The sequence below is a fragment of the Schistocerca serialis genome, chromosome 3, assembly GCF_023864345.2.
Source record: "Schistocerca serialis cubense isolate TAMUIC-IGC-003099 chromosome 3, iqSchSeri2.2, whole genome shotgun sequence".
Taxonomy (NCBI): Eukaryota; Metazoa; Arthropoda; class Insecta; order Orthoptera; family Acrididae; genus Schistocerca; species Schistocerca serialis.
Window position 1 is genome coordinate 190527547 of NC_064640.1, and position 27306 is coordinate 190554852.

General features: G+C 36.9%; 1 protein-coding gene across 2 annotated transcripts in view; it reads right to left on the bottom strand.

Annotated features, from left to right (window-relative positions):
* Nucleotides 1-27306, bottom strand: part of LOC126469896 (ras-like GTP-binding protein Rho1) — a 60299-nt gene that overhangs the window by 26023 nt on the left and 6970 nt on the right. The window contains exon 2 of one of the 2 annotated variants that reach the window (XM_050097239.1): nt 1787-1929. The exons of the other annotated variant lie outside the window; for it this stretch is intronic. Coding sequence (XP_049953196.1) covers nt 1787-1850 — 64 coding nt within the window. The 5' untranslated portion in view covers nt 1851-1929. The remainder of the gene's footprint in view (nt 1-1786; nt 1930-27306) is intronic. 2 annotated transcript variants of the gene reach the window in all.

The following is a 27306-nucleotide window of genomic DNA, read 5'->3' on the forward strand; positions in this document are numbered from 1 at the left end:
AGGCTTCAAACCACACTGAACTCTCCAAGTCAAATCATGCACAGTTGTCTATCATTTGCGTATTCTCAAATATATAGTTTGTTGTATAAACTTTAGTTCACTCAAACATATCCCTCACAGTATTACAATTTTCACTGACAGTAGTGTATGTAAAGAGCAAAAGTTAAACTGCCCATGGAGTTACATGCCAAACATACAACCTATACTTTTCCTTTCCTCCTAACACCCTCTCTTCACCCACAAGACTTATAGCTGATCCTACATTTTAGAAGTCCATAATGCAGCAAAGTTTTCACATTCCTGTGTAGGCCTACTAATTTCCTCGTGACAAGATGCACATCCAGTGTGAGAAACCCCAAAGTCAGACCCAGGACACCCTTCTGATCCTTAGTCTGCTGTATTAACCAAATGAGCCCATTAGGTATTTTGGGTGTACACCACACACACACACACACACACACACACACACACACACACACACACACACACACACGTCTGCCTTTATCGTAAATGTTAATGTAACTTAAGAATGGCCCATTTTATGAGATGTGTTCATCTGAAATACTTGTGTAGTAATTAAGTGGGTGAGTATACTGAAAAGTTGAGTGCTTAAATAAAAAAGGCAATATTCATACTTTCGTAAATGAATCCCACGCTTTCCACTGATGCTCCAGTGTAACAATTTCTCATCCAATTTATTTTCCCAAGCGTAGTATAACTTGTGTTTCGAAAATGATTGTTTTTACAATGCACATGCCAGCTTTTAAAACCAATCAGTTGACAAGTCTACTGCAAGTAGTCGATTATTCCTACACCCACAGAGATGTATTTTTGAATTATAGCAATAATTTTCTTCGCACATTGTCATATCAACTGCTGAACAGAACTATATATTAATGTCAATCATTAGAGACAACAAATTAGTAACACACAACATATTATATTTCTTGGCTGCTATAGGAGCTAGTGCAATAGAACAAAAATGACAATTTAGTTCTTTCACATAACATTCTATACTTTAAGCATGCTTCAAACACATACAGCACTGTTTAATTATGCTTACATGCTCACTTTTTAGCTAGTTTTCTTTTAAGCTAACTTAATGTGTACAGAGAAACAGAAAGCAAGTCCACAAAAGCCATTCTAAGTGTCACATTGAATATTACCCACAAGAAGGAATTACACAGTGATGCAAACTATAAGTCAGCACATTGATCACTTTCAGGTGTAACACTAGTACTTATGACTTGGCCTTAACAACAGCAAGCTTTGTGCTGGGGTTACTATTTCCAGACATATGGGAGCTTGAAAACTACATTATTATTCCAGGACCACACTTAAAAAAACTGAGGTTTTACAATCACAAGCAGTGTAATGAAAGAGTTGAATTGCAAGACAAAGACAGTAAGGTACCGATGCTATAATAAAGATCTAAAGAGTGCAAAGCTACAATCCAGCTGATCTTTTACTTGCCTTTTTTGTGAAATGAGTTATGTATCTTTTCAAGTACCTCTGATAACATGGATGTGTGTAAACCAGAGCTACACAGAACTTCAGATACATTCAAATTTAAAAACCTCAATGAAGCATTTAACTGCAAGAAAGTGCTAACGGCCACAGTATTAACTGTTGACAAGACTAAGGAGAGGGTAAGGGAAAGAACTAAAGTGGGAAGTCCACAGGTAAGTGCAGTCTACTTTCATTCCTCGTGGAAACGATAACATGCTAAATACTTCCATTAACATACAAAATGCAAACAGTCACTGAGGTCTCGGAAAGTTCTTACCTGAAGATGATGATGTTGTCGAAAATTGACAATTTCCAAAAATAAGCCGGGTAAACCGGTCCATAAGGAAATGCCACTGAGATGGATTTGTAACTTTGGGCTCAATTCCAGCTTTCAGTCAACTGAAAACATCTATGTAGCTCCTGGAATGTATGTATTCCGATCAGAGCTATAAAGTTAGTCTCACACGCACACAAACAAACCAAAACAAATATATTATGCATGACGTGTTTTAACAAAAATATAAAAGGGCTGTACTAACCTCAGAAACCCAACTCTTATGAATTGTCAATAATACATAATCATCACAAACTTTACTTAGTATGCGCTCATGTACATTTACTTTGTGGCAAGTATTCCACAAAATCTACATAAACGCCATTAAAAAGAGAAAAGGAAGTTATTGGTAGTGTGTATATGAAAATGATGTGGTCTCTAAAGACTGTATGGTTACAGCTATGAACCAAATTTCATCCAAAACCAGTATCACCAAGGAAAATAGAGTGGAAGAACAAAAGAATTTTGTCACAAGCTTTGCATCTGTATAGATTGATGTAATTTTTGTAAAAAAAAAAAAAAAAAAATTCTTCCACTCTTTGTGAGAGAAAACTGCTTTGACTGAGGAGCAAACCTTGAACATTAGAAACTGTAAAAAACTACCTTGTCATTTTACTTAAAATTGTTAAGCACAAACCTACTTCTTCTGTCTTCTTCCATAGTATTCATAAATTATTGGAACCATTTGCTTGGAAAACGTCAATATTCCGAAAGAAAAACCAGAGGATCAACCACCTCAGTATTGATCAAAAACCAAGTAATTTGATACGTTTAAAGATCTTTCAAAGAAATTTGTGCATAATTGATAGCATTTTCAAACCAGTTTGTCATACTGATGATCTCTGTATTATACTCACAAAAACAATTCTTAACATTTAAGTGTTTCAAAAAAATCATACATTGATTAATACTTCAGTAATGTACAGTCAACATCCATACTCAAATTCTTCTACAAGAGACTAAAAAGAGGAACAAACAGGTAAAAAATGAAGGAATGATGGAAATATGTTCCAACCAACTCATGTTGAGAATGTAAATGGGATGTGCAAGAATTAGCAGTAAAGATGAAAATTCACTAACATCGTTAATGAGATCACACCGGATGCAATGAAAGGAGTAAACAATGATATGGACATGGAACAGAAAGGAAAAGGACATGGTATGACGACAACAGGAATTATAAGACAGCAAATGAAAAGGCAAAGAAATTGTGGCCATTGTTTGTAGAAGAACTACAATATTATCCGTAACAGTGAGTGAGAAACAGTACAGGCTAAAGAAAGTAGGTCCCCTTTGTGATACTATTTCAGAATGAAAACAGCAATGAACTAACTGCAGAGGTGACCAGGAAATAATACTTTAAAGTTGATTAATACTCAACAAGAATTGCTACTAACATAGTTGAAACAATATTATGGTGTGAGCTCATTAAAACAATTCCAGAGGAAAAGAAGGAAATGAAAAATGTGAAGGTGGAAAACATTGGGAAAGGCTGAAACATGCACAGGAATAGGGAATTATAAAATCAGGGTAATGTTCTTCAACTGAAAGCTCTACAAGAATAAGAGCTGCAAGAAGAATGACAGTTTCAGAGAAGAAAGTACTACCCACTGTAGTTGTTGCTTGCCACTTTGTACAAATATATATAAAAATAATATTTATGAGATTTTAATATTACTTCCACAGACCACCATAAGCCTTACAGTCTTGAGTGTCTGAAAGACAAGTGCCACCACGTATGAGAAATTGAACTTTACGATAAACTTATTTAATACAACAAAGAGTGGGGGAACAATGAATGGTGCTGATACAAGTGACATCAATAGTAATCTAAACCCACCAAATTAAACTAATTTTAGTGAACTGAAGAGAGCTAATTGAATGCAGCTGTATTAACAACAGATTCTGGAGACCATGGGACGTTTCAGGTACTTTGCATGGGACACACTGTGGAATGTCAAATGAAGAGGTTAAAAGAAGAGAACATTAGCTACCAAATTCTACTAACGTGTGACAAGAAAGTACCACATAAATATGAATGCAGTATGAAATTGTGTGTTTCTATTACACATGACACAAAAATAGGTAAGAGCAAATCAACTACAATTAGGCTACACAAGATTCTTGATAAATGTGGTATGAAGGCAAGAAGAAACAAATTTGAAAATAAAAATCCGAGATATAATTCAGGTGGACAGGCTTGTTGAAATAGCCAAATAATCAGAACTCAAATGGCTCTGACTTTTTAAAATGACACAATTATCTCAGATGTTTGACCATGAACACAACAAGAAATACTACTGAGAAGAGTAAGAAGTTAATTAAGAGTCAAAAAACACAGTAAATAAAGTGATTCTGTGCATGCAGTAGTCCCCTTCCCACCCCCAAGCTTTTAAATATCAGAAGGAAGCCATCTTTGAGAACCACCAAGAAATAATGAGTAAATATTAACTTTGCTGATATGTCTATATTTTCTAATCAGCTGCAGTCTAGCAGTACTTTCTTTCAGGGCAGCACTTGCTTCTTCCACATCATTTTCTATTCTGTGCTCTATCATACATTTTTTCAAAGTGTGTTTTTAACTTAGGTAGTTTTTTGATAAAATTAAATTATGATTACAATCAATCAGGTTTAGACTCCTACATTTAAATCTGCTCCTTACATTTGGTTCAGTTGACATAACCTGATACTTTGTCCATCCACAGCTCTCCTCCATACACATTTTAGAAGGAATGTGTTCAAATGCATAGCAAAAGGCAATCAGTGTGAACTAACTGACATACCAAAATTCAGTCTCTCAGTTCTTTCACAGTAATTTAAATTTTCATCATTTTCCTATCATTTACTCAATGGAACCTAAGTGTCTTCCACATGAAGTAAATTAGTTCTCATATGCTGTTCTAAATGAAATTGGTATCTTTTCTATTATGACAATACAGTAATTTGGAAAAGTCTTGGATATCAAAGCTGTGTATACAATATGAGTGACATATCAAGTGCCTCGCTGCCGAAGTAAAATATTTGGATGCTGTTTTCTACTTTGCAAAGGGAATATCACATAGTAGTATAAAGAGTAATGACACTGTCTTCATATCTACTAAAATTACTCTTTCGTGGCAGAAATTAATTCCTTTGAATACGCTCTAAGGGGAACACAATGTCACAGGTTTTCTTGTAAAGTTTAACATGTCTATCCATGACACTGACAATTTCTTTGTTCTGTATCTGGCAACAAGCTACACTCCCAACTATGCCCAGTAAAACTCAGGAAAGATCCAAGCAGTGAGTGCAACTCGCGCTAGAAAATACTGAGGTCAACTTGCCACCTGCTGAGTGATAACCCCCCCCCCTCCCCATTAGTACTCTATTACCATGAAAAGTAAATTTAAAATCATCTACCAAAATTTCAAGTTCCTGCCTTTGAGTAACAAACATGCAGAAATATCTGAATATTAACTAATTTAGAACAAAAACTGACTCAGAAAAAGCAGGTACTCTGTGCTCAAACTTGCCAGTAGAATGAAGCGATATCAATAATTACGACGCCAGATCCTCTGTGTCCCAATTCTGGCAGACAGCTTCAAAATCTGTAAGTTTAATAATTAAGCTCTTCTTTTTTTTGTTATAACAGTTAGCTACTTTAAACTGCAGCATAAGGTTTTTTTTCAACAAATGCCTTCTTGTAATTAATTCATTATGACTATTTCTTACAAAGGGCCCTTCAATTCTTTCCACTTCGCACACTGTCCACTAGTTTTACAACAGCAGAAAATTCCACTGCAAACAAACAGCTTTCTGAAGAGAGGAAAATGAGAATGGAACAGATTTGCCAATCTCTTAGAGAAAACACTAGCCCATTCAGTTGGAGACTGACAAGAGAATAAAGTCACAATAACTATTTCTTAAGTTTGCAGTTATTAATCAAAGGATACGAAAACTAAATTAGGATAGCTCTGAATCCCAATTTCCTCAAATGTCTGATATATAAAAGTAACCCATTTACCCATAATTTTCATGGTTGTACCACAGTCATGCAATGTATGGATCTACCATCCCAGTACTGTTGATTACTTGTGCAATTTTTCTGTAGCAGACACCATGAGAATCAGGCATTTTCTTCAAAGATACTGATTTTAGTGATAGTAAAGCCTATGTCAATGCATGTGATACATCTGAATGTGATGAAAACTGTCTTTTGGATGATGGGGGAACCAATATACACAAAGTGTGCTGCCCAAGAAACAGTCCAATGTCACTACAATATAAGCTGCAGACAAAGTGGAGACCATATAAATGCCTGTCTCTGTCCTCACTTATCAGAAGTATGCAAGTGGTGTAAGATCTATTTTTACACCTTGGACATAGCAATGCTGGACGAGTATTATCTACTGCATATTGGACACAGCACCAAAGAGGATGAAGTCAATGAAGTCGCAGCACAATGAGGCAGTGCACCTTCAAAATAATATGACCTTCCCTGATTGCGTGAGTATATTATGACCAAGCTTAACAAAACATCCAGCAAGGGTTCAAGACACATGAAAATAATGCACACAGAGAAGACCACCACTGCCTCTAGGAGTACACATTTCTTCGATGATCAATAAGAAAGCACCAACTTCGAGGGACTTAATGTAGGTACTGCCTGTTACTGCAAGATTCCAACAATATTAGAAAGAACAAATGATATCTTCTCAGCAAAATTGTGAAGTTCACTGGAACAAAACTAGAGTAGTGAGAGAGGGGGGAAAGTGCCTAAATAGAATGTTTTGTGTTACTCTTTATCATCATCTGTAATGGTTCCAAATGTGAAATCTTGCTATACATTTTGGGTGATGACAAAGAATAAAACAAAGCAACAAAACAGTTTTTCTGGTCAGCCTCATAACTGAAAAATTAACTGTAGAAGATGGCTAGACAAATGAAGCTACAGTTGTTCTATCTTACATCATAAAGTAAATGTGAAATGTTTGTTAATTAGTATCATTATGGGCTTTTGTTTTAATTTTCACAACACTACTCAAACCGGTTAGTGTGAGGGAAAAAAATTACAGTTTCAGAACAGCAGAAATCCCTAAGACTGTCCTTATCATAAATACAATATTCATTACCCTTAACAGTTTCTACACAAATATATTTTTTGTGCCACATAAACTGATCATTCTGCAATATCAAAAATTCATTCCATTTAGTCCACAGTATCTTAAATTCAGGCACTTGGTAACAGTTACAGCCCTTATTTATGGGTTGATCATAACTGTTTTACACTGTACACTCATTTCCTCCAAAAACAAATACATGAAAACATATCAATTGATTGTTATAAGACATGCATTATGCAGTAAGAGGGATACTCCAAGATGTTAATCACGAAACTTAACAGTTTGACATAATCTAGATACATCCAGAACACAGTTTTGTAAGTATATACAACAATCTCAAGTGTAGTTTTTATGTAGCAGTCAGCATCTGTAGGAAAATAAATGCGAGATTTAATATGCATATTGCCTCAATATCCGCTGCCAGACAATTTATAATCCAGCCCCGTCAACTGGTTCCAGAATTTACTCAAATGCAATTAAAAACACACTACAAACACACACACTACAAACACACACACTACAACACACACACACACACACACACACACACACACACACACACACACACACACACACACACACACACACACTCACTCACTCTCTCACTCACTCACTCTCTCTCTTTAGCCAAGTCTTAGTATGTAACAGTCAGAAAGGAATCATCACTATAACCATATAACCAACCCTGTAGTCAACCTTTCAACTGGATTGCAGTCATCCTTTAGCTGGTAATAACCCATCAGGCACTGTATATACTACACATGACACTATCCTGCTATTTTCCTAATCTGTTGCTTCCACTATTGTTTTCTGCATGGTACCTACTCTCTGTAGATCTTCAATCTGGTACACTCAAACCCACAACATTAGGTTATCCATATGTTTTTAGCACCCACCTACAGTACTACAGTTTTGAGCACTTTTATTCCAGTGCTCCAATGGTACATAGCAAACTCTAAACATATACCTTCATTATATTCATCTTGTTAATCCTAATATTCGAGATGAACCATTTTCTCTGCTTATTGAGCACTATTTTTGCTTGGTTGTTTTGTTTACGATCTCTCTCTCTCACTCATACCATCAGGTGTTTTACATCCTAGGGCAGCAAATTTTTGCTATTCTTGATTAAGAACCTTATTCTAGAGAACATATCAATATGATCACATTCTACAAGACAGGTGATAAAAAGCTTAACTCTCGTTTGGGCTGTTATTACCATCCTATTTTCTCTATATATATTCAAAGTGTATGCAGAGGAAAATTATTTCAGCACTGTTTCTCTCAAATGCTGTAACTCGTCTGGTTTCCATACAGCTATGTCCAGCAGCTCATTTTAACTTAACAGCTCTATATGATGGTGGTGGTGACAGGATTATTTACCATTTTTCAAAACTTAGTACAATAACTGCTCCTCTTTTCCCTCTGCTTCTTCCATATCAAACTATGACTTTACAGCATACACCTTCAAGATTTTTTTCCCTTGCATCTTTTCATTTTAGATCCCCGAGATAGTATGCTCAATATGAAGTATAATATTTACAGTGGTTTGATAAAAACATGCGAAAAATCACAAGAAATGAATGCTTGACCATAAAGCCAGATGCTAACCAAGCCTGCAGGTTGCACTGCTTTATTTGAACATGAATGGCACTTGTGCACTTTCCTCAATATCATAGTTAGAACACTGTTTTGTGCAGTTGTGGATGCATTTATTTGGAGCTAAGTGAATTTGAATGAGGACAAATTGTTGAGGCTCCTATGGTGGGTGCTTCTGTAGCAAACATAGCCAAAGTGTTTGACATTTGAAGAGGCATTGTATCACAGATTTAGACTGCATACAACAAGGACGAAACTGTGGGCCGAGTGATTGTGACAAACAGGTATTAAAGAGGATTGTAGGAAAAAGTAAGGGAACTACTCATCACTAATGCATATGCTCTTAACAGGAAAATGTACTGCTGCACCCATAAAAACTGGACTATGTGGCAATGGAAAACAGTCATTTGCTCAGATGAGTCTTCACACTGTTTCCAACTTCCAGCCAAGTTTATGTTCCAAGAGTGAAACGCAATGTGGGTTCGCTGATTTGGGCAGCCACAGCTTAGTATTCCATGAGCTCCATGAATACTCTGCAAGTTTATATTACTGCCAAGGTTTATGTGACCATTTTGGCTGATCAGTTCCATTACATGGGTCAATGTTTCTTCCACAGCAGTGATGCCGTGTACTGGGGTCCCCTATACACACAGCTCGCGTCATCAATGACTGGTTTTGTGTACATGTGGATGAACTGTTACATCTCCCCTGGCCACCACAGTCATCAGACCTCATATTACTGAGCATTGGTAGTCTACTTTGGAGCGAAATGCGCATGATCACTGTCCACCACCACCCGAACTTGCCACTACTTTGCAGGAAGAATGGTATAAGATTCCCTTGAAATCCGTACAACACCTATATTTATCCATTCTGAGATGGTAGGATACTGTTTCAAATACTAACGAATTTTCTACATCATATTAGGCATGATTATTTTTGTTTCGTGTTTTTGGTATTTCCATATTTATGTCAAGCCCTGTAAGTGTTTAACAATCTTCTTTACCAGGCCTACTATAACTGCTGTTCATTTACAAAAGCCCACTAAGGTTTTTTGTTGATAACAGATACTGACTTACAAAATTCACTGTTTATCTTATTTATAGTGGGATCCAAAATCTTCCAGTACTTTATCAATCCTTGATGATATTTGTTGTTTGATAGTATTAGTGTGTTGTAAATTCATCCACAATGATGGAACACACTTCATCGTGATCCACAGTTTGTCATTATTCCAATACCTTTATGTTGGAACATAATTCCATCTTCATTTTTAAGGTCACTACACCTACTCCTAAGCTTTCTGAACAAGTTATCTGAAAGTGCCTTTTCATTAATTTTTGTTTTTAGTTATCAAAATTGTTTTGTGGAAGTTCCTCCCCCACTCTTCCTTGCATCTTTGTTTATGTTATTCCTGAAATGAGTATTGTTTTTATATTTTACACATTTTCTTCCTTTTATATTTGAATCTTATCACCTGTTATCAATTATTTTGTTTCCCACTTACATTACCCAAACATTTACTTTGCTGATTTATTTATATTTTCTAATCAGCTGCAGTCTAGCAGTACTTTCTTTTGGGGCAGCACTTGCTTCTTCTACATCGTTTTCTATTCTCTGCTCTATCATACATTTCTCAAAGTGTGCTTTTAACTAGGGTAGCTTTTTGATAAAATTAAATTATGATTACAATCAGGTTGAGACTCCTACATTTAAATCTGCTCCTTACATTTGGTTCAGTTGACATAACCGACTTTGTCTATCAACAGCTCTCCGCCATACAGGTTTTAGAAGGAATGTGTTCAAATGCATAGAAAAAGGTAAATCAGTGTGAACTACTTGACATACCAAAATTCAGTCTCTTAGTTCTTTCACAGTAATTTAAATTTTCATTATTTTCCTAATCACTTACTCAATGGAAACTAAGTGTCTTCCACACGAAGTAAATTCGTTCTCATATGCTGTTCTAAATGAAATTGGTATCTTTTTTTTATTAAAACAATGCAGTAATTTGGAAGAGTCTTGTATATCAAAGCTGTGTATACAATATGAGCGACATATCCAGTGCCTCACTGCCGAAGTAGCAAATTTGGATGCTGTTTTCTGTTTTGGCAAGGGTAGTATCATACAGTAGTATGAAGAGTAATGACTTAATCTGTCTTCATATCTCGCAAAGGTACTCTTTCGTGGCAGAAATTAATTCCTTCTAATATGTAGTTAACCTAACCTAACCTAGTGGGAAAATTCTTAGAATTCTGTTGGAGGTATAGCTTGTTGCCAAATGCAGAACTAAGAAATTGTGTCCATGTTATGGATAGACGTGTTAAACTTTACAAGAAAACCTGTGACACTGCGTTCCCTTTCAACTGTGTTACACAAAATGTAAGAAAAGGACATCAATTAAGAGGAATACTTGGTCTCACAGGTCAAAACTGAGCAATGAGAAACAGTGTTACCGTTTCCTGCTGGATGAGGAGCTATGCATCAGAAGGCACTGCTTCTGAAAGTAAAGTGTCTATCAAGACTGTGTGGCTCTCACTCATTCTGTTTGAAGGGTGTTATGTCACTGTCTCAAATGCAAGTGTCCGCATCAATTGCCACGACAAAAATCACAAACTGACAAAGCACACCTCGTGACTCCTCATTATGGCAAAGGACGTCTCCTGAAAAATAAAATCTAACACATCTGGGTCTTTGGTGGCACAGAGAGAGAACTGAAAAAGTGCTTTAACCTACATGTGTACTCTCAGAGTAAGGTCACTGTAGTGCCCTTGATAAAGCATTTTATTTCCCCTGGTGGAAATCTTATCACAATTATTGAAAAGAAGGTATTGATTATGATTGTATCAACCACTGTATAGAATTTGTTTCATATAATGATCCACCTGTCCACACACAATACATTGGGCATTTACACAAATCCTTGAAGTCACCTATTATGAGAGAAGGTCGTCCGGAGAAGGGGGTAATTTGTGAACTGCATATATTCCAGTTCTATTTTTGTAACTTATGCCTGCCATGGAAATATCTTCCATCTGAAACTCTCCATATTCAGAGATATTGCCCAAGTTTTTTCCAACTGCAGGAAACAACGAATGCTGCTGACTGCATATACCAACATGGCACTGTCCACAGTGAGGATGTCACTGACAAGTGAAGTAAGTAAAATTAGTCTTGCACTACAGCACTAACTTGAAGGAGTAATAATATGCTTCCATTAATCATTTCCTTCAGTTAACAATGCACTGTCTTATTGTCTGTGTTGGCAATGGTTCAACAGTGAGGCATTTGATGTATAATGCTTGTGGTGCACACACGACTTCGAGACCCAAGGTTTCTTCCCAATTACCAATGATGTCATTAATATAGCATTAAATTCTACACTTAGGTGACTAAAGTCATGGGATATCTCCTAAAATGAGGTTTTTTAAATGAGGTTCTTGGTCCTGGTGGGTGGTAAAATGTAACATAAACCTCTCGGTTTTGACGATCAATATTATCAACTTCAGCAGTTCACCACTATTTGCCATAAACACAAGCCACTATGGCCTTATTTGGAAGTGTCAGTGATGCAAGTTTTCCACGTTGGTGAAGTTCACGGTCAGGGGAGGTTAGTGTGAACTTACACTTGAGAAAGTTGTGTGTCTTGAGGTTTAAAACAATGAAAAGATTGGGTGCCTTTACTCTTTTGACAAGTGATGTTTCCTGCAAGACATTGGTGCAGAGTTCTTGTATATCCACATATTTTACAAAAACACATGTAATCCCTCTTACCTGTTCTTTACAGACTATAAAGATTTTTGAGGTGTCAAGATCTGGTTCTCATATGTCTACTGCAGACTAGCTTCTGTGACAGCTCATCCTGTTGTCCCCTTGATGCCACCACATGCATTCTTCCCATGGCAGCATGCAAAACAGGGCCACTCTGAATCAAGTCCATGGTCTTTGTGATAGATGTTAATATTTTTTGTTTTTATATTGGCTTGCAACACCATCTGAGAATATAGATCAGTTTCTTTACAGAAGGGTGGTGCTGTTTTATGTAGTTTGTTAATTGCAGTTGAAAAGTGTGCACTGCTGTAGTGTGGTGTTCCAGGTAGTCACATGACACAAAAACTGACTATTTTATAATAGTATACAAATGGGTGAACTTTAGCCTGTCTGTTTACCCAGTGGTGCCTTTGCTTTTCAGCTTTAGCAACAAAGGAATAGTTGTCAGAAAAGTCAGTAAGAACTTAGCAGTTCTCAACTGCCGTCGTTTCCTTTTTGTCTTTCAGAAATTTAACCTGAGCTTGAGCAATAAAATATGCATTTTCAGGTTTTCAAGTAAGTTACCAACATTTCAAAAAACTCTTCTCATGGTTTTGTAATTGTCACCATTTCCATTCTGTATTGTGTCACTCACTGTTTGTATTCTATATTGTCAGGCATCAAGTCATTATCTTATCTTCCAATTCTTCAAACATGTCAAGTAAAGCTTGTTTGCCTGGATAGTCGTAACATTTTCCCATGATCACACAATTGTAACTGTCCTTATTGTAAACCAGAACTTCCAAAAGATATAGTCAACTCTGAAGATTGGCCCCATCTATCATCAACTTTATATTCTGGTAATACAAACAAATGCAAACATTGTGTGTGCCAGATGCCTCTCCAACAATACATCATTTCGGTTTCAACTTGCAAAATTTCGAACTTCCAATTTTAATGTTAGGATTTTGTTTTTTTAAATTCAGTGAATAATTCATTTAAATTACACGATATTAATATTTTCTATCTCTGAACCTTAGTACCATTTACTTTCACAGAAACCAATCTTTTTTCCAAGCATCAAACAGCAGGTTCTTCATAAACTCTAATAATCTTTTCAATTGTGTTTTCATCTACGAAGTCAAGATTCATTTTTCTTTTGTAATGCAGATGAAATGACCTGTTCTTTTACTGACTGACTTGTTAACCAAACATTCTAACATGTAAAATTCATCACTTTTGCTAGATTCCAAGAATTTAGTAGTAAACTGACAATATTAACTTTATCCTCTTTCTTTGAAATACAGCATTTAGTTTTTAGTTTTCCTATGAAATCATATTTGGTCACAGAATGTATAGAACTTCCATATGGTCTAGTGCAACTTTTCTTTTTACAAGAAACTTCCAAATCCTTTTTAACAGTAATTGCCACTTTCTGAATTTTTGCGTTCAATGCAAAATGTCTTTTCCTTCACTCAAGTTTCCTAATTTTACTAGCAGCCAACACACCTATGATTTCACAAGCCACATCCACTTTTTTCTGATGAATCACAAAATTCTTTATCTGAACTATCACTATCCCTTTCTTTGCTAATGACCAATATCTTAGGATAACATGTTGGAAACAATGACTTTCCTGGGGTATTACAGTGATAAAAGGGCTTTTATTTTTTGAATAATAATCAAACATTATTTCTCTCAGACCTTTTTTATAGGCTGCTAAGGTTTCGTAAAAGGGTCCAAGCAAGACTGGCCAAAAAGGTGATGGAATTTCTTTAAGTATTTAATTCCATGGTACTTGTAGGTTGAGTTAACCTCTGAGCCAACTTTTAAGTAAAAAAACAACACTTTTTTCTTCACTGTAATCTTCACTTAAAGTGGCTGCCTCTAGGAAACATTTGACACACACTTATGGCAAACTTGACTAATAATAACACCCATAGAACATAGGATCCATTGTTAAACAACACACTTCAAGACCTCATTGCTAACTGAGTGTGAGTGAACAGATAGTGGAAGGTGGAAGACAATACACATACTTGTACAGGCTTGCCTGTGAACCTGCATAGGCTTGCAGATGCTGTCTGCTAGTCTGCTGAAACTTTCTGCAGAGGATTGTTTCCACAAAGAAACATTCATACCTTTAATTTCATGTGGTTTTGTGTGTTTAAATGAAGGCATTGATACGCTTTATTCCATCAGTTCAGATATTTTACATATCAAGGAAATTATGACTTATTTGTAAATTTTTTTTGTAACTTCCCACTGAATCTCAAAGTTGAAATATATAACTTAAAAACAGCAGAAGCTTGTGAATGCAAGAAACCACCTGTGGCCTGAAACAAAAACAGCTGCTGTTACTAAATGATAACCAAGTCAGAGTCCACCAATCTTGAGAAGTCACCCAGCACATATCAATTTTTTATGAGCTGGTTGAGCAATCAATTTTTTTTTTTCCTCGAGCACTTGGTATTGAATGGCTCGTGTAACACAATTTTGGAATCATTAGTTCTGAATGAGAATACTGTAGCCAAGGTTTCTGAAAAGAACAGTTACGCTTATGGCCGATGGCACACCACCACATGTTATAAAATGTTCCTGAAACGTAGAGGTTAGGTTTACAATTGCTGATTTAATTCTACATACTATATCTCAAAATCCACATGTGTGTTGAGAAAAATAGGCACGAAAAATACGTTTACATTTTATGTAGAGTTTTTGTACCCAAGTTTTTGAAGTGAATTTATGAAATGCATGTGAAGACAAAGGAAACGATGGGAATCGGCTTATATAAGTAAGTATATTAATGTGTGAATTGCACAGATGTTGCCACTTAGTTGATTCTCTATCCCTTTTACACCAGCACGACAAAGAAGAGCACTGCAGCTTCAGTATATCTCACAAAAATTGCACGACATGTCAGACAAAAAATGCAAATCTGCTCGAGACAGTCAGCACTCCTCCTGCAGTAGCAGTTTTTAGGTTTATATCATGTGTCCCTTTAACTGCAATGTAGCAATGTTGGATCTACTCACCCATTTCTCAACTGTTGAAAATAAAAAAGCACACTCCTTACAAGCCTTCAACTGCTTTGAATTTTCACTCGCAACAAACCTTACACGACAATTCTGCGAGTTCACTGAAGTTAAACACCTGACTGTAAAAACACACACACACACACACACACACACACACGCACGCACGCACGCACGCACGCACTTCTATAAAACAAACTCTTTCCGTGAATCACGGACCTTGCCACACAACAAACTCCTCTTGCGAATCGTGGACCTTACTGCAACAGAGTGGCTCATTCGCTTCAGTTATGCAGACAGCTGTTCAGCAGAGGGTTATCTGTGGAGAGGACAAATTACCAAAATGTGGCATCAGCCTTTTCAGAAGTTGGAGGGAGACTGGTCTAGCCCTGTAACATTAACCAACAAGGCCTCTACAGGTTTATACTGCAAAAGGCTGATAGTAACAGGAAACTACAGCATCACATTTCTTGATGACATGCAGCAGTAGTGTATGGTTTAATGTTAATGGCATTCCTTTGTGCTAGATATTCCAGAGGTAAAACTGTTCCCCATCTGTATCTTTAAGCAGAGACTATTCAGGAGGATGATCTCAAAAAATAAATCTGGCTTTCTAGGTCCCTTAAGTAGGTATGTCACAGAACTTTAAAAGAGAAATCAATAGGTTGAAGTTAGATATGATGGGAATTCGTGATGTGCAGTTACAGAAACAAGGTTTCTGGTAAGTCAAGTACAACACAAAATCAAGTACAGATAATTGGGGAGTAGGTCTGATAAATGAACAGTATAGGCCTAGTAATGTAGATACAGTTATTACAGACAGCATAGCAGACTGACCATCATAGCTTAGACAGGCACAAAACTATGACCTACCATAGAAGAGAAAGTGTATATAATGCACTTTCTCCTAAGGGTCATCGGCACATTTTCTCTAGTGTTTTGGCAGATATTTACCATTTCTTTTTTATGGTATGTACTGGAAGGAAACCTAAACAATTTGGAATTAGATTTAATTTTAATACCTTCAGCTGCTCATGGGCACTGATATATATCAATGGGGACAGGTAAAAATGTGTGCCCCGACTGGGACTCGAACCCGGGATCTCCTGCTTACATGGCAGACACTATCCATCTGAGCCACCAAGGGCACAGAGGATAATGCGACTGCAGGGACTATCTCGCGTACACCTCCTACGACACCCACATTCTCACCTTGTATGTCCACATACTACACTCTTAGTGTCCCACCCCAACACACTCATTACTCGTGGAAGACATTCTTACCAAGTCCCGTAAGAGCTCAGGGAATGTGTGTGCATCTACACAAGAGGAGGAGGTCATGGTCGGTATTGCCAGAACTATATACCTGTATGGATATGACACCATTCCATGTAAGTAAAAACAATTAGGGCTCATCACATCTTTGATGCGACACACAGGATCAACAGAACGCATAAGTTTGTTTCCCTTTACGAACAAAATTATTTTTAAATCTGAATTTCACATGCTCACTTGATAGATTACTCCCAAATTAGTCTAATCTGATAATCATTTTATCGATATGTATTATCAGGGACATTAAAACACTATGAATAAACAGCAACCTAACAACGACCAATGTGGGCCTGCTCTATCGAATGGGCACATCAAACTCCATGAAATGGTTCCTGAGACTGTTAAAAGCCTCAAAGGTCAGATGCAGACTGATGTGACGAATGAAAACTTAACAAGGCTGGCATTTGAACCCAGATCTCCTGCATACTAGACAGTTTCGTTAACCACTAAGCCACCACAGCCATCCCCCCTCCTCAAACCAAATTCCCACTGTCGCCTGAACCCACTTGGTATTAGCCCAAAACTCGAATGCAGAGGTCAATACACTTGGAGAGCCTCTGCAAAACTGTGAGTTTAGGGGGAATACCGAGTGGGCTGAGGTGAGAATAGGAATTTGGACTGAGGAGGGAGTCATGCAAGGTCAGTCAGTGCAGCTGAGTAAGCCACTGCACCACGGTGGCTAGTTGTTAGCACAACTGTCTAGTGAGCAGGAGCTGCAGGTTCAAATCCACGTGTTGGTCCAAGCTTTCATTTCTACATCCACATGGATACTCTGCAAATTACACTTAAGTGCCTGGCAGAGGGTTCATCAGACCATTTTCACAATAATTCTCAACTATTCCAGTCTCTTACAGTGCACGGAAAAAAACAAACACCTATATATTTTCATGCAACCTCTGATTTTCCTTATTTTATTATGATTATCTTTTCTCCCTATGTAGGTCAGTGTCAACAAAATATTTTTGCATTTGGAGGAGAAAGTCTGTTACTGAAATTTTATCAAACGATTCCACTGCAATGAAAAATTCCTTTGTTTTAATGATGTCCACTCCAAATCCTGTATCACTTTAATGACACACACTCCCCATTTCGCAATAATACAAAATGTGCTGCCCTTCTTTGAACTTTCTCGGTGTACTCTGTCAATCCTACCCAGTAAGGATCCCACACCACACAGCAGTACTCTAAAAGAGGGCAGACATGCATAGTGTAGGCAGTCTCTCTAGTATATCGTTACATTTTCTAAGTGTCCTGCCACTACAATGCAGTTTGGTTTGCCATCCTCACAACATTATCTGTGTGTTCTTTCCAATTTAAGTTGTTTGTTATCGTAATTCCTATGCATTTAGTTGAATTTACGGCCTTCAGATTTGACTGATTTATTGTGTAGCCAAAGTTTAAGGGATCCCTTTCAGCATTCATGTGGATGACCTCACACTTTTCATTATTTAGGGTCAATTGACAATTTTTGCCACCATAGAGATATCTTTTCTAGATTTTTTGCAATTTGTTTTGATCTTCTGATGACTTTACTAGTCTGTAAACAACAGCATTACCTGCAAACAACTTAAGACATCTGCTCAGAGAGTCTCTTAAATCATTTATATGGATAAGGGACAGCAAAGGCACTTCAGCAGTGTGATCTGCTTTAATTTTTTTTTGTTTTTTGTAATGGAAATCAAACTTACACTTTCCATTGACACCGGGAGTCATGTGAAAAATGTTATAAGCACTATTTGTTTGAGTGGACTACAGCTACACAATGCAAAAACAAAATTGCGAAGACCTGCTGAAACACCAGCGGAAATGCATCGGAGGGTACAGCACAAAACCAAGGAAAGGCGATTGGCGAAGTGTGGAATGGCTAGTGTGGACACCAAATGGTGCAGCTCCGCACAACAATGAACAGGTTCCACTCTGTCGGTACATCGAAGGAAATGGTTCGTTTGTGTATCTCTCTCTCACACACACACACACACACACACACACACACACACACACACACACACACGAACATTGCTGTGCACCTACGAACACAGCTCCATTCTGCGCAGCTCTGTCCTGGTCTGTACTGCATGGTTTACTTAAGACACTACTGTGATGTCTCACTCAGAAGATTGAGATGATATTCTCCACACATCTAACAGTAGAAACATGGAGGAATGCACAAAATCACTGTACCACACTGCAGGAACTGCAGAAAAATGTGTAATATGTTGCAAAGACTCCAGTATTTCATTGCTGCCACACTTTCTTTTGCTCTCCTGGGGAACAAACTGTGATAAGAACAAAGCAAATAAAACTCCAACAGTTCTTCACAGGCCTATATGACAATTGGATTCAAAATCAGAATAGATTGAATTAACACCGATGGCATGAGCCATAAGAAAAGTGCATAAGTTAGCAAGCTGGCATGCAAACTTAAGCTTTATGTTATGACAATCCAGGGAACACAAATAGCTGACACTAGTAAACCAAATCAGAACTGGAAAATGATATCAGATGGATTCCCCAAAAGTTGTGAGCTATGAAAGATTTCCTGGGTTCGGATCCTTTTAGAAGACTTCATGGTTCCTTAATCTACTGCTCAAATTCCTTTGGACTCTTTCTCCTAAACTGGAGTGTGTTGTAATCAGTGCAGTAAAAGAAAGTTGTGTAAGAGCAGATACATTGGCCAGACTTCCAGGATTTTTTTATACAAGATTTAAAGACCATAAAGACCTGGCCAACTCTGGGTCAGCTCTGATAACGGGTCTGACAACTGGCATCAGCTGCAGCAGGTTAGTGATAGCTGTCTTACACACTGCCGATAAAGGCCATATACTCAATGCTAAAAAGAAATTGAAATCCTAAGATGTCTTCATTCCCATCCTATTAATACAATTAATGAATGAACAGACCTGTATCAAAAATATTTTAGTTAACTATCACATTATCCAGAAAGATTAAGGTGGCCACATAACGTAATATTGTTCCTTCTTTTAAAAATGTAGAGGTCCTCTTCTCTCAATGTTGACATGGTTCCATCTTTCTGCTGTTACTTCCTGCTTTTCCTCTTTAAACAAGTCACCAATCTCATATCTCTTTTGTACTGCACCTGCACTTGGTCCTGTGTGGCTTCAGTACCCACGGCTAGTATTGACTATCACTAGTTTTCCTGTTTGTGTTCCTGGTCGTGTAGCACGGGGAACTATTGTTACAGAATTTTTGTAAGTAATTTCATGCAATATGTTATCTCCCCCATCCCTCCTGCTCTACTTTTATTGCATTTTACATTACATTATTTTGGTAACTTTTGGTGTCATTTCATGATGTCCATTTTTCCAGATTCCTTAGGCCCCTTTTACCTTTTTGACATGGAACCAACATTGGGGTGAGGATGACCTCAAGATGATTAGGTGATTTTATTTGGAAGTAACCTCCTGTTCTCTCTTTTAATTTGTTTAATTTTGAAATTTTAACTGCAGAGTTCCCTATCAGATGTTTCAAACTAAGATTCCTCCCCAAGGGCCTCTGCAAGCATGCAGAAGTGCTGCAACACAATGTGGCATAGACTCTACTAATGTCCGAAATAGTGCTCGAGGGAACTGACACCATGAATCCTGCAGGGCCGTCCATAAATCTGTAGAGTATGAGGGGGTGGAGATCTCTTCTGAACAGCACATTGCAAGGCATCCCAGATATGTTCAATAATCCCAGATATGTTCAATAATGTTCATGTCTGGGGAGTTTTGTGGCCAGCAGAGGTGTTTAAACTCAGAAGAGAGTTCATGGAGTAGCAATTGTGGATGTGTGGGCTGCTGCACTGCCCTACTGGAATTGCCCAAGTCCAACGGAATGCACAATGGACATAAATGGACGCAAGGGATCAGAGAGGATGCTTTTGTATGTGTCACCTGTCAGAGTTTTATTTAGATGCATAAAGGGTCCCATATCACTGCAGCTGCTCATGCCCCACACCATTACAGAGCTTCCGCCAGCTCAAACAGTCCCCTGCTGACATGGAGGGTCCATGGATTCATGAGGTTGTCACCATACCAGTTCACATCCATCCGCTCAATACAATTTGAAATGAGACTCGTCCAACAAGGCAACATGTTTTGAGTCATCAACAGTCCAATGTCAGTGTTGATGGGCCCATGTGACGCATAAAGCTTTGTGTGGTGCATTCATCAAGGGTACACGAGCAGTCCTTCGGCTCCAAAAGCCTATATCAATGACGTTTCATTGAATGGTTCACATGGCCCAGCATTGAAATCTGCAGCAATTTGTGGAAGGTTTGCACTTCTGTCATGTTGAACGATTCTCTTCAGTCTTCATTGGTCCCATTCATGCAAGATCTTTTTCTGACCGCGGAAATATCAGAGATTTGATGTTTTACCGGATTCCTGATATTCATGGTACAATTCAGAGCCATCTAGTGACAGAGGGTTGCAAATATCTAGACACGGAGAATAATGATGTAGAGAGTTAATAACATTTGTTTTATTTAAAAAGCTGCGAGAGTTTCCACACACAAAATTCGCATACATTACTTTTCAAAATGCTCTCATTGTAAGAGTCTGGCTCTCTACTCTTGGCCTGAGCAATGTTACGTTCCACACATGATGAACTGCTTGTTGATTGTCATTCCTCAAACACAGTTCATGTGAAAGTGCCATCTGTATACTACATAGAAAAGCAGGTTTGTTTCCTGCTACATGTGGCGTGGTACAATTCAATGACTGAAGTGTCTTAGTAGCAACACGTCTTATCCTTGTAACCTGCCCTTCCCTCTACTTCATGTTTGATATAAATGTTTAGACACACCCTATGAACTTTTTACTTATCAGATACCATTTTTAATACTCAAGAGTTTTGTAATTTTATTGAATCACAGAAAGTTGCTGCCAATTACCCTCCAGCATGCTGGAAGTAAGTAAAGTTTAAGTTGTTTTGGTGTGCTCTTATCTCCATCTGTGTCTCTCCACCCATAGTTTAGTGTCAGGATTTTGGAAGTTGACAATAGGTAGCTCCATACCCCACTGCCACAACTTTACCCAGCTTTACATCCATCCTCTACAAATGACTGAGGTGCACGGCAGAGTGTACACCCCATTATAATGCAAGCATTTCTTCCCATTCCATTTGAAAGGGGGGAGGGGGGGAGAGTAGGATATCAAAAATTTGAAAAATTAGATTTTTCAAAAATATGCCATTTGGTAGTGAACATGTTCCCGAATAGTTTGATATAGAAAATACATATTTGAGAGATTATAAGCCATGTTATTTGGTCTTAACGTGTACCGAGATGCAATGCAACCACCCCTTTGCACACTGTTCTTCTGTCATATATAAGTGTATTTCCCTCAGTAGAAATTGAATGTTTATATTTGCGGCAGAGATACGTGAAACAAAGGACTACTGATATAGATACTTTCTTTGCTTCTATCAGCGTGAATTTGATTTTCTTTGTTTTGAAAAGCTTACAGTTTGGTGATGAGAATTTCGAAATGAGTTTCATTTGGCTGTGTTGTGTGTTCGTTTGTTGCATATTATCATATAAGATGCCTAGAATTCATTGCTTCAACCATAAACAACACCGCCAGGGCAACAGATAACACAGTAAAGGGTGCTACACCAAATGTTACACCAGGGGCTCAAGACTATATAATCTCTCAGAGCCGGTAAACGAACAGCTGTCAAGCGCTTCAAGAAGAAAACTTTTTTTGCAATAATGAAAACGGAGGCTGTGAATCTGAATGTTTGTGGAACATTATTGTTGATGTTAGAGTCACAGTTAACATTGGACGATGTTATGTGCAAGCATTGCTTTGATTTGTAGTGTGTCCGTGGTGGAATATGAGAGTGCCAGGAAAGGTCTTGCTATGAACTTATCTCTAACATGCTGCAAATGCAATGTTGGTGCATCTTGCACGACATCTAAATTTGTATACAAATGTTATGATGTGAATTTGAGGGTAGCATATGGCATGCACTGTATTGGTAGGGGACAAAATGCAGCAAGAACACTTTGTGCAGTGATGAATCTTCCACCTCCTCCAGCAAAATTTGAGAGATATTATGGCTTACTGCTTGGAGATGGAAAAGAAGTTGCAGAATCATCAATGAAAAGTGCTGCAGAAGAATCTGATCAAACATGATGGTGATACGGACAAAGTGGCTACTTTTGATGGTACCTCGCAAAAAATAGGGCACACTTCATACAATGGTAATGTTACAACAACATCTATTGACACTGGCAAGGCACTTGATGCTGAAGTGTTGAGCAAATTTTGTCATAGTTGTGTGAAAGGAATTCCAGATCATGAATGTAATATGAACTATGAAGGCTCAAGTGGAGGTATGGAAGTGCACGGAATTGTCAGCCTGTTTACCAGATCTGTTGCCTCCTGTGGCCTGCTATATGTGAAGTACCTTGGTGATGGTGATATAAAGCTTTGCTTGAGGTTCAAGAATGAGCTCCATTAGAAGCTGAAATTATTGTGCAGAAGTTAGAATGTGTGGGACATGTACAGAAAAGTCTTGGCACTAGACTTAGAAGGCTGAGAAAAGATTTGTCAGGAAAAAAATTACCTGATGGAAATGGAATAAAAGGGAGAGGGCGACTGACGAATGCAGAAACTGACAACCTACAGATATTATGGCTTGTAGATGAGAAATAACACAGAGGGACTTGAAAAATAGGAAGCAAGCAATTTGGGTCTTACACTTCCACAAAATTTCCACAGATAACAACCCTGTCCGCAACTTGTGCCCAAAAGAAAGGAATCATGGTGTGGCTACCAAAAGTCAATTGCTGGCAGTGAAGAATATCGTCACAGGAATTCTCTAACAACTGCTGTAAAGGAAGCCATCAAATTCAGGGACTTTGCAAATGAAAACTTACTGAAGAAATGTCTTCATGTCAGTATCCAAAATCCAAATGAAAATTTTAACCAAGCCATACTTTTATTGTGGGAAGTAATGCACTTGCTATTGGTGTTTATGATGCAATTTTATGTTTTAATAATGGTGTACAAAGCAGAAAATATGTTTTAGAGAAAATGGAATTAAGCCCGGAGTGAACTGCATCAAAGCTTTGTACATGATAAAGAGCGTGTAGTGAAAACAGATAAATAATTCTTGGAGGTGATAAAATCAAGAAGAGTACATCATAGGAATGTGGAAAGGATTAAGACTGATTTAGAAAATGAAAAAGAACCTGCTTATGGTGCTGGACAGTTCTAAAAGAATGCCAAACACACGCAGAAACTTAGAAGGCCATTTTCCCCAAAAACACAAATTTCTGTACTTAAGTACAGGTAACACCCAAAATAAATATCTTATTACTTTCAAACTTGGTATGCTTATTACACACAAACTCCTTAATGCAAAACTCTAGAATTTTCCAAATCTATTAAAAACAGTGGCAAAAATTGAGAATTAAATATAAAATTTGAATTTTTCTAAACATGAAGTTTAAAAATTTAACAGCTCAATTATTTTTTTCAAAAACTAAATAAATTCCAGAGTTTCATACACCTGTAAGTACGGTTTGTATGCTGTGCAAAATTCATCGAAGAATCTCTTACTTCTTACTTATGAAAAAAAGTGTACCTAAGCAACAAATGCAGCCAATAGCAAGTAAAAAAATGATGAGATTTTACACACAAAAAAAAAAAATGTATTTTGTTATGTTTTTGAACTTCCACTGCTATGAGTGTGAATTCTGAATCCTTCCTGATCATGCTGACAAAGTTTTATGAATTTATTTGTGAAAGTGTAGACAGTGGTAATTAAAATGTCCAGTGGTGCCGCTCCTGCTCCAAGTCAGCCTGTTTGATGTCCTAACGCCCATAAAAGACTGCACTATAATGAATCTAATGGTTTTTCACAGCCCCTGTGACACCAATACATAGGGATTTGTAGTAAATTCCTACATTCCCCAGTTAATACTTGTTCCTTCAAATAATTGACACACGGTATGATTGTTTTACAATTAAAGAGGCCGCAATATCCAGGGTGTAAATTTTAAGTTGACAAACCAGAATAACTCAAAAAATAAGGTTCACACAAAAAATATATATAATCCCAAGTTGATTATTTTCGAGGGGGACATCTGCTGGTGCTAAAATTAGCCCGCCACCCCAGCCCCCTAGGGGTCGGGCAACTATAAGATTTCAAATGGGATCCCCATTTTTTTTTTTGCAGAATCAGATTCTACATAAAAAGACTACACACATTTTGTCTTAAACATTTGTTCTGATTCTTGGTAGTTGGCGCTGTAATTCAATAAAATCCACGTTCTCATTTTTGCATGGAAAATGGTTACGAATGAATAAAAAATACTTATTTACTTCGTAAATTTTGATTTGCTAAAACTAAAACTCCCCTCTCTCCCCATAGGGTGGGGTTTAAGACAGAGGAATTAGAGTTTTTCCAAGCAAAAATGAGAATATGCATTTTCTCGAATTACAGCACAAACTACGAAGAATCAAAACAAATGTTTAAGACAAAATGTACATAGTTTTTTTTATGTAGAATCTGATTCTGCAATAAAAAATGACAACAGGTCACAGATCTGACAGATGGGGAAGCCAGAGAAAATCTGATCTCATACTTAACATTCCCTAACATATTTCAGAAATTTACTTATACTTTCAATGACTTATCAGATAGAATGGAAAGGGTACACCTTTTATCCATCACAGCTACATAATATTTCTCTCTCAAACAATGTACTGGATTTTTACCGATCAGCTGTGGAGCCCCATCATGAATAAATTATTAAAGCAAAACCTAGAACTAAGCAGTTCCATAAGTCATAATTCTTCCCTCATCATATCTCTCAAGACACCAACAGTTAAACTAATATACATCCCCCCCCCAAAAAAAAAAAAAAAAAAAAAAAAAAAAAAAAAAAAAAAAAAAAAAAAAAAACTATTAACAGACCAGGAAGAAACATTAATATATGGAACGATTGTAAGTATCCTGTAAAATTAAAATGTACACTGAAGACTGATGCAGGATGTTACATGTACATTTAATTTTTAACAACGATCCTTTCCTTTTTTTTGGACAATCAGAACTGCTTCTCTATAGTTGGAGTTTATTTTTTAACAAAAGTGATTTCTGTCTAGTTAGCTTGCTCATTTCTCCTACCTATTTTACATAAAACTTTTGTCACACAAAACAACCTAATGTGTAATGTTTTCTGCATTTCTACATTCACCTTTTCTTAGGAAATATGCATAAATAGTAATTAATGCTAGCAGAACAGCAGCAAACCGACTTGCACTCACTCCTGCCAGTCACCAATTTTTAATAAGTTTTCATTACTTTGATTTCTTGTCTGTACGTCGAGTACAAATTTTGCAATTGATTTTAAACTAACGTCCAGATGAGCTAGAGACTAGAAAATTTCAAGATAGCTCAGAACTGGATGACAATGCAATGTAAGCTGTCTTGTCCAGTGTGTGGCAAATGGAACTTTGTGTGGTACTGCCATTTCACTTTTTTCCTGTTCAGTCTTGAATGGTTCACAAGAATGATGATTGCTGGTAAGCCTCTGTGTGAGCTCTAATCTCTCTTTTATCTTCATGGTAATTTTGCAAGAGGTACACAGGAGGAAACAATACACTGATTCAGATAAGATAAACAGATATAAACCTGAAATTTAGCATGTGTCTCATTTGTAATCTCATCAAAATGTCTGACCTCTTAAAAATTCTCTCTCTCTGACACGCACACACGCACAACTAAAAAGTAGAAATTAATTACTTAATTGAAGATAGGTGTTTAATTTTGACCGAAAACTATAAAATAATTTCTTCTAGTCCCATACAAATAGTCCTGACAATTTGTAATTATGAAACTTTAATAGTTATGAAAATAGTTGTATGATTTAAAATGAAAAATGCAGACTGCATGCAATACATAATAGTAAGGATTTGTATTAGTCATGCATAAATTATGTACTGCTTGCAACCAATGCTTTTGTTTTTAAATCTTTTCAGTTTTTCCATGGCTATTAAAAATTTACAACCACAAATATTCAGGATTATCTGTAAGGGGATTAGGAATCTATATGAGACTAAGAGAAATTATTTTCTACTTTTTAGACCAGTTGAAAAATATAGTATATTAAAAACATTTAAATAATTATATAAATATCTCCTCAACCAATTTCCTTTAGCAGTAAACAAGGCATTTTTTTTACTTTCACTACACTTTTTGCTGCTTTATTTATAAAGACTTTTCTGACACCAATTACGTCTTTTTGGACTGAAGGATTAACAGATTGCCACTTTTCCCACATGTAATTGAATTTATTTACTCTTTCCTCTGTTCATGAGTAATGACCTGAAGCAACATGTCAGCAATGACAGCCTAAAGTCTGGTTTATAAACATTTATTCATGTATGTTTTATGCTGGTAGTAATTCACTGAGTCATCTATTTACCAATTAAAGTCAGTTATCTCGCAGGATGACTCAGATTTTTATGCTACAAACAGCTGAAACTTTACCATACTCTATTTCCTTTATATTCTGAGGAGAAAATTTTCTTTGCTTACTAAAACATGTGAATGCATACCACTTACTAATTTGTCCTTTTCTATATTAAATTAATATGTCACATCCACCATATATTTTGAGACT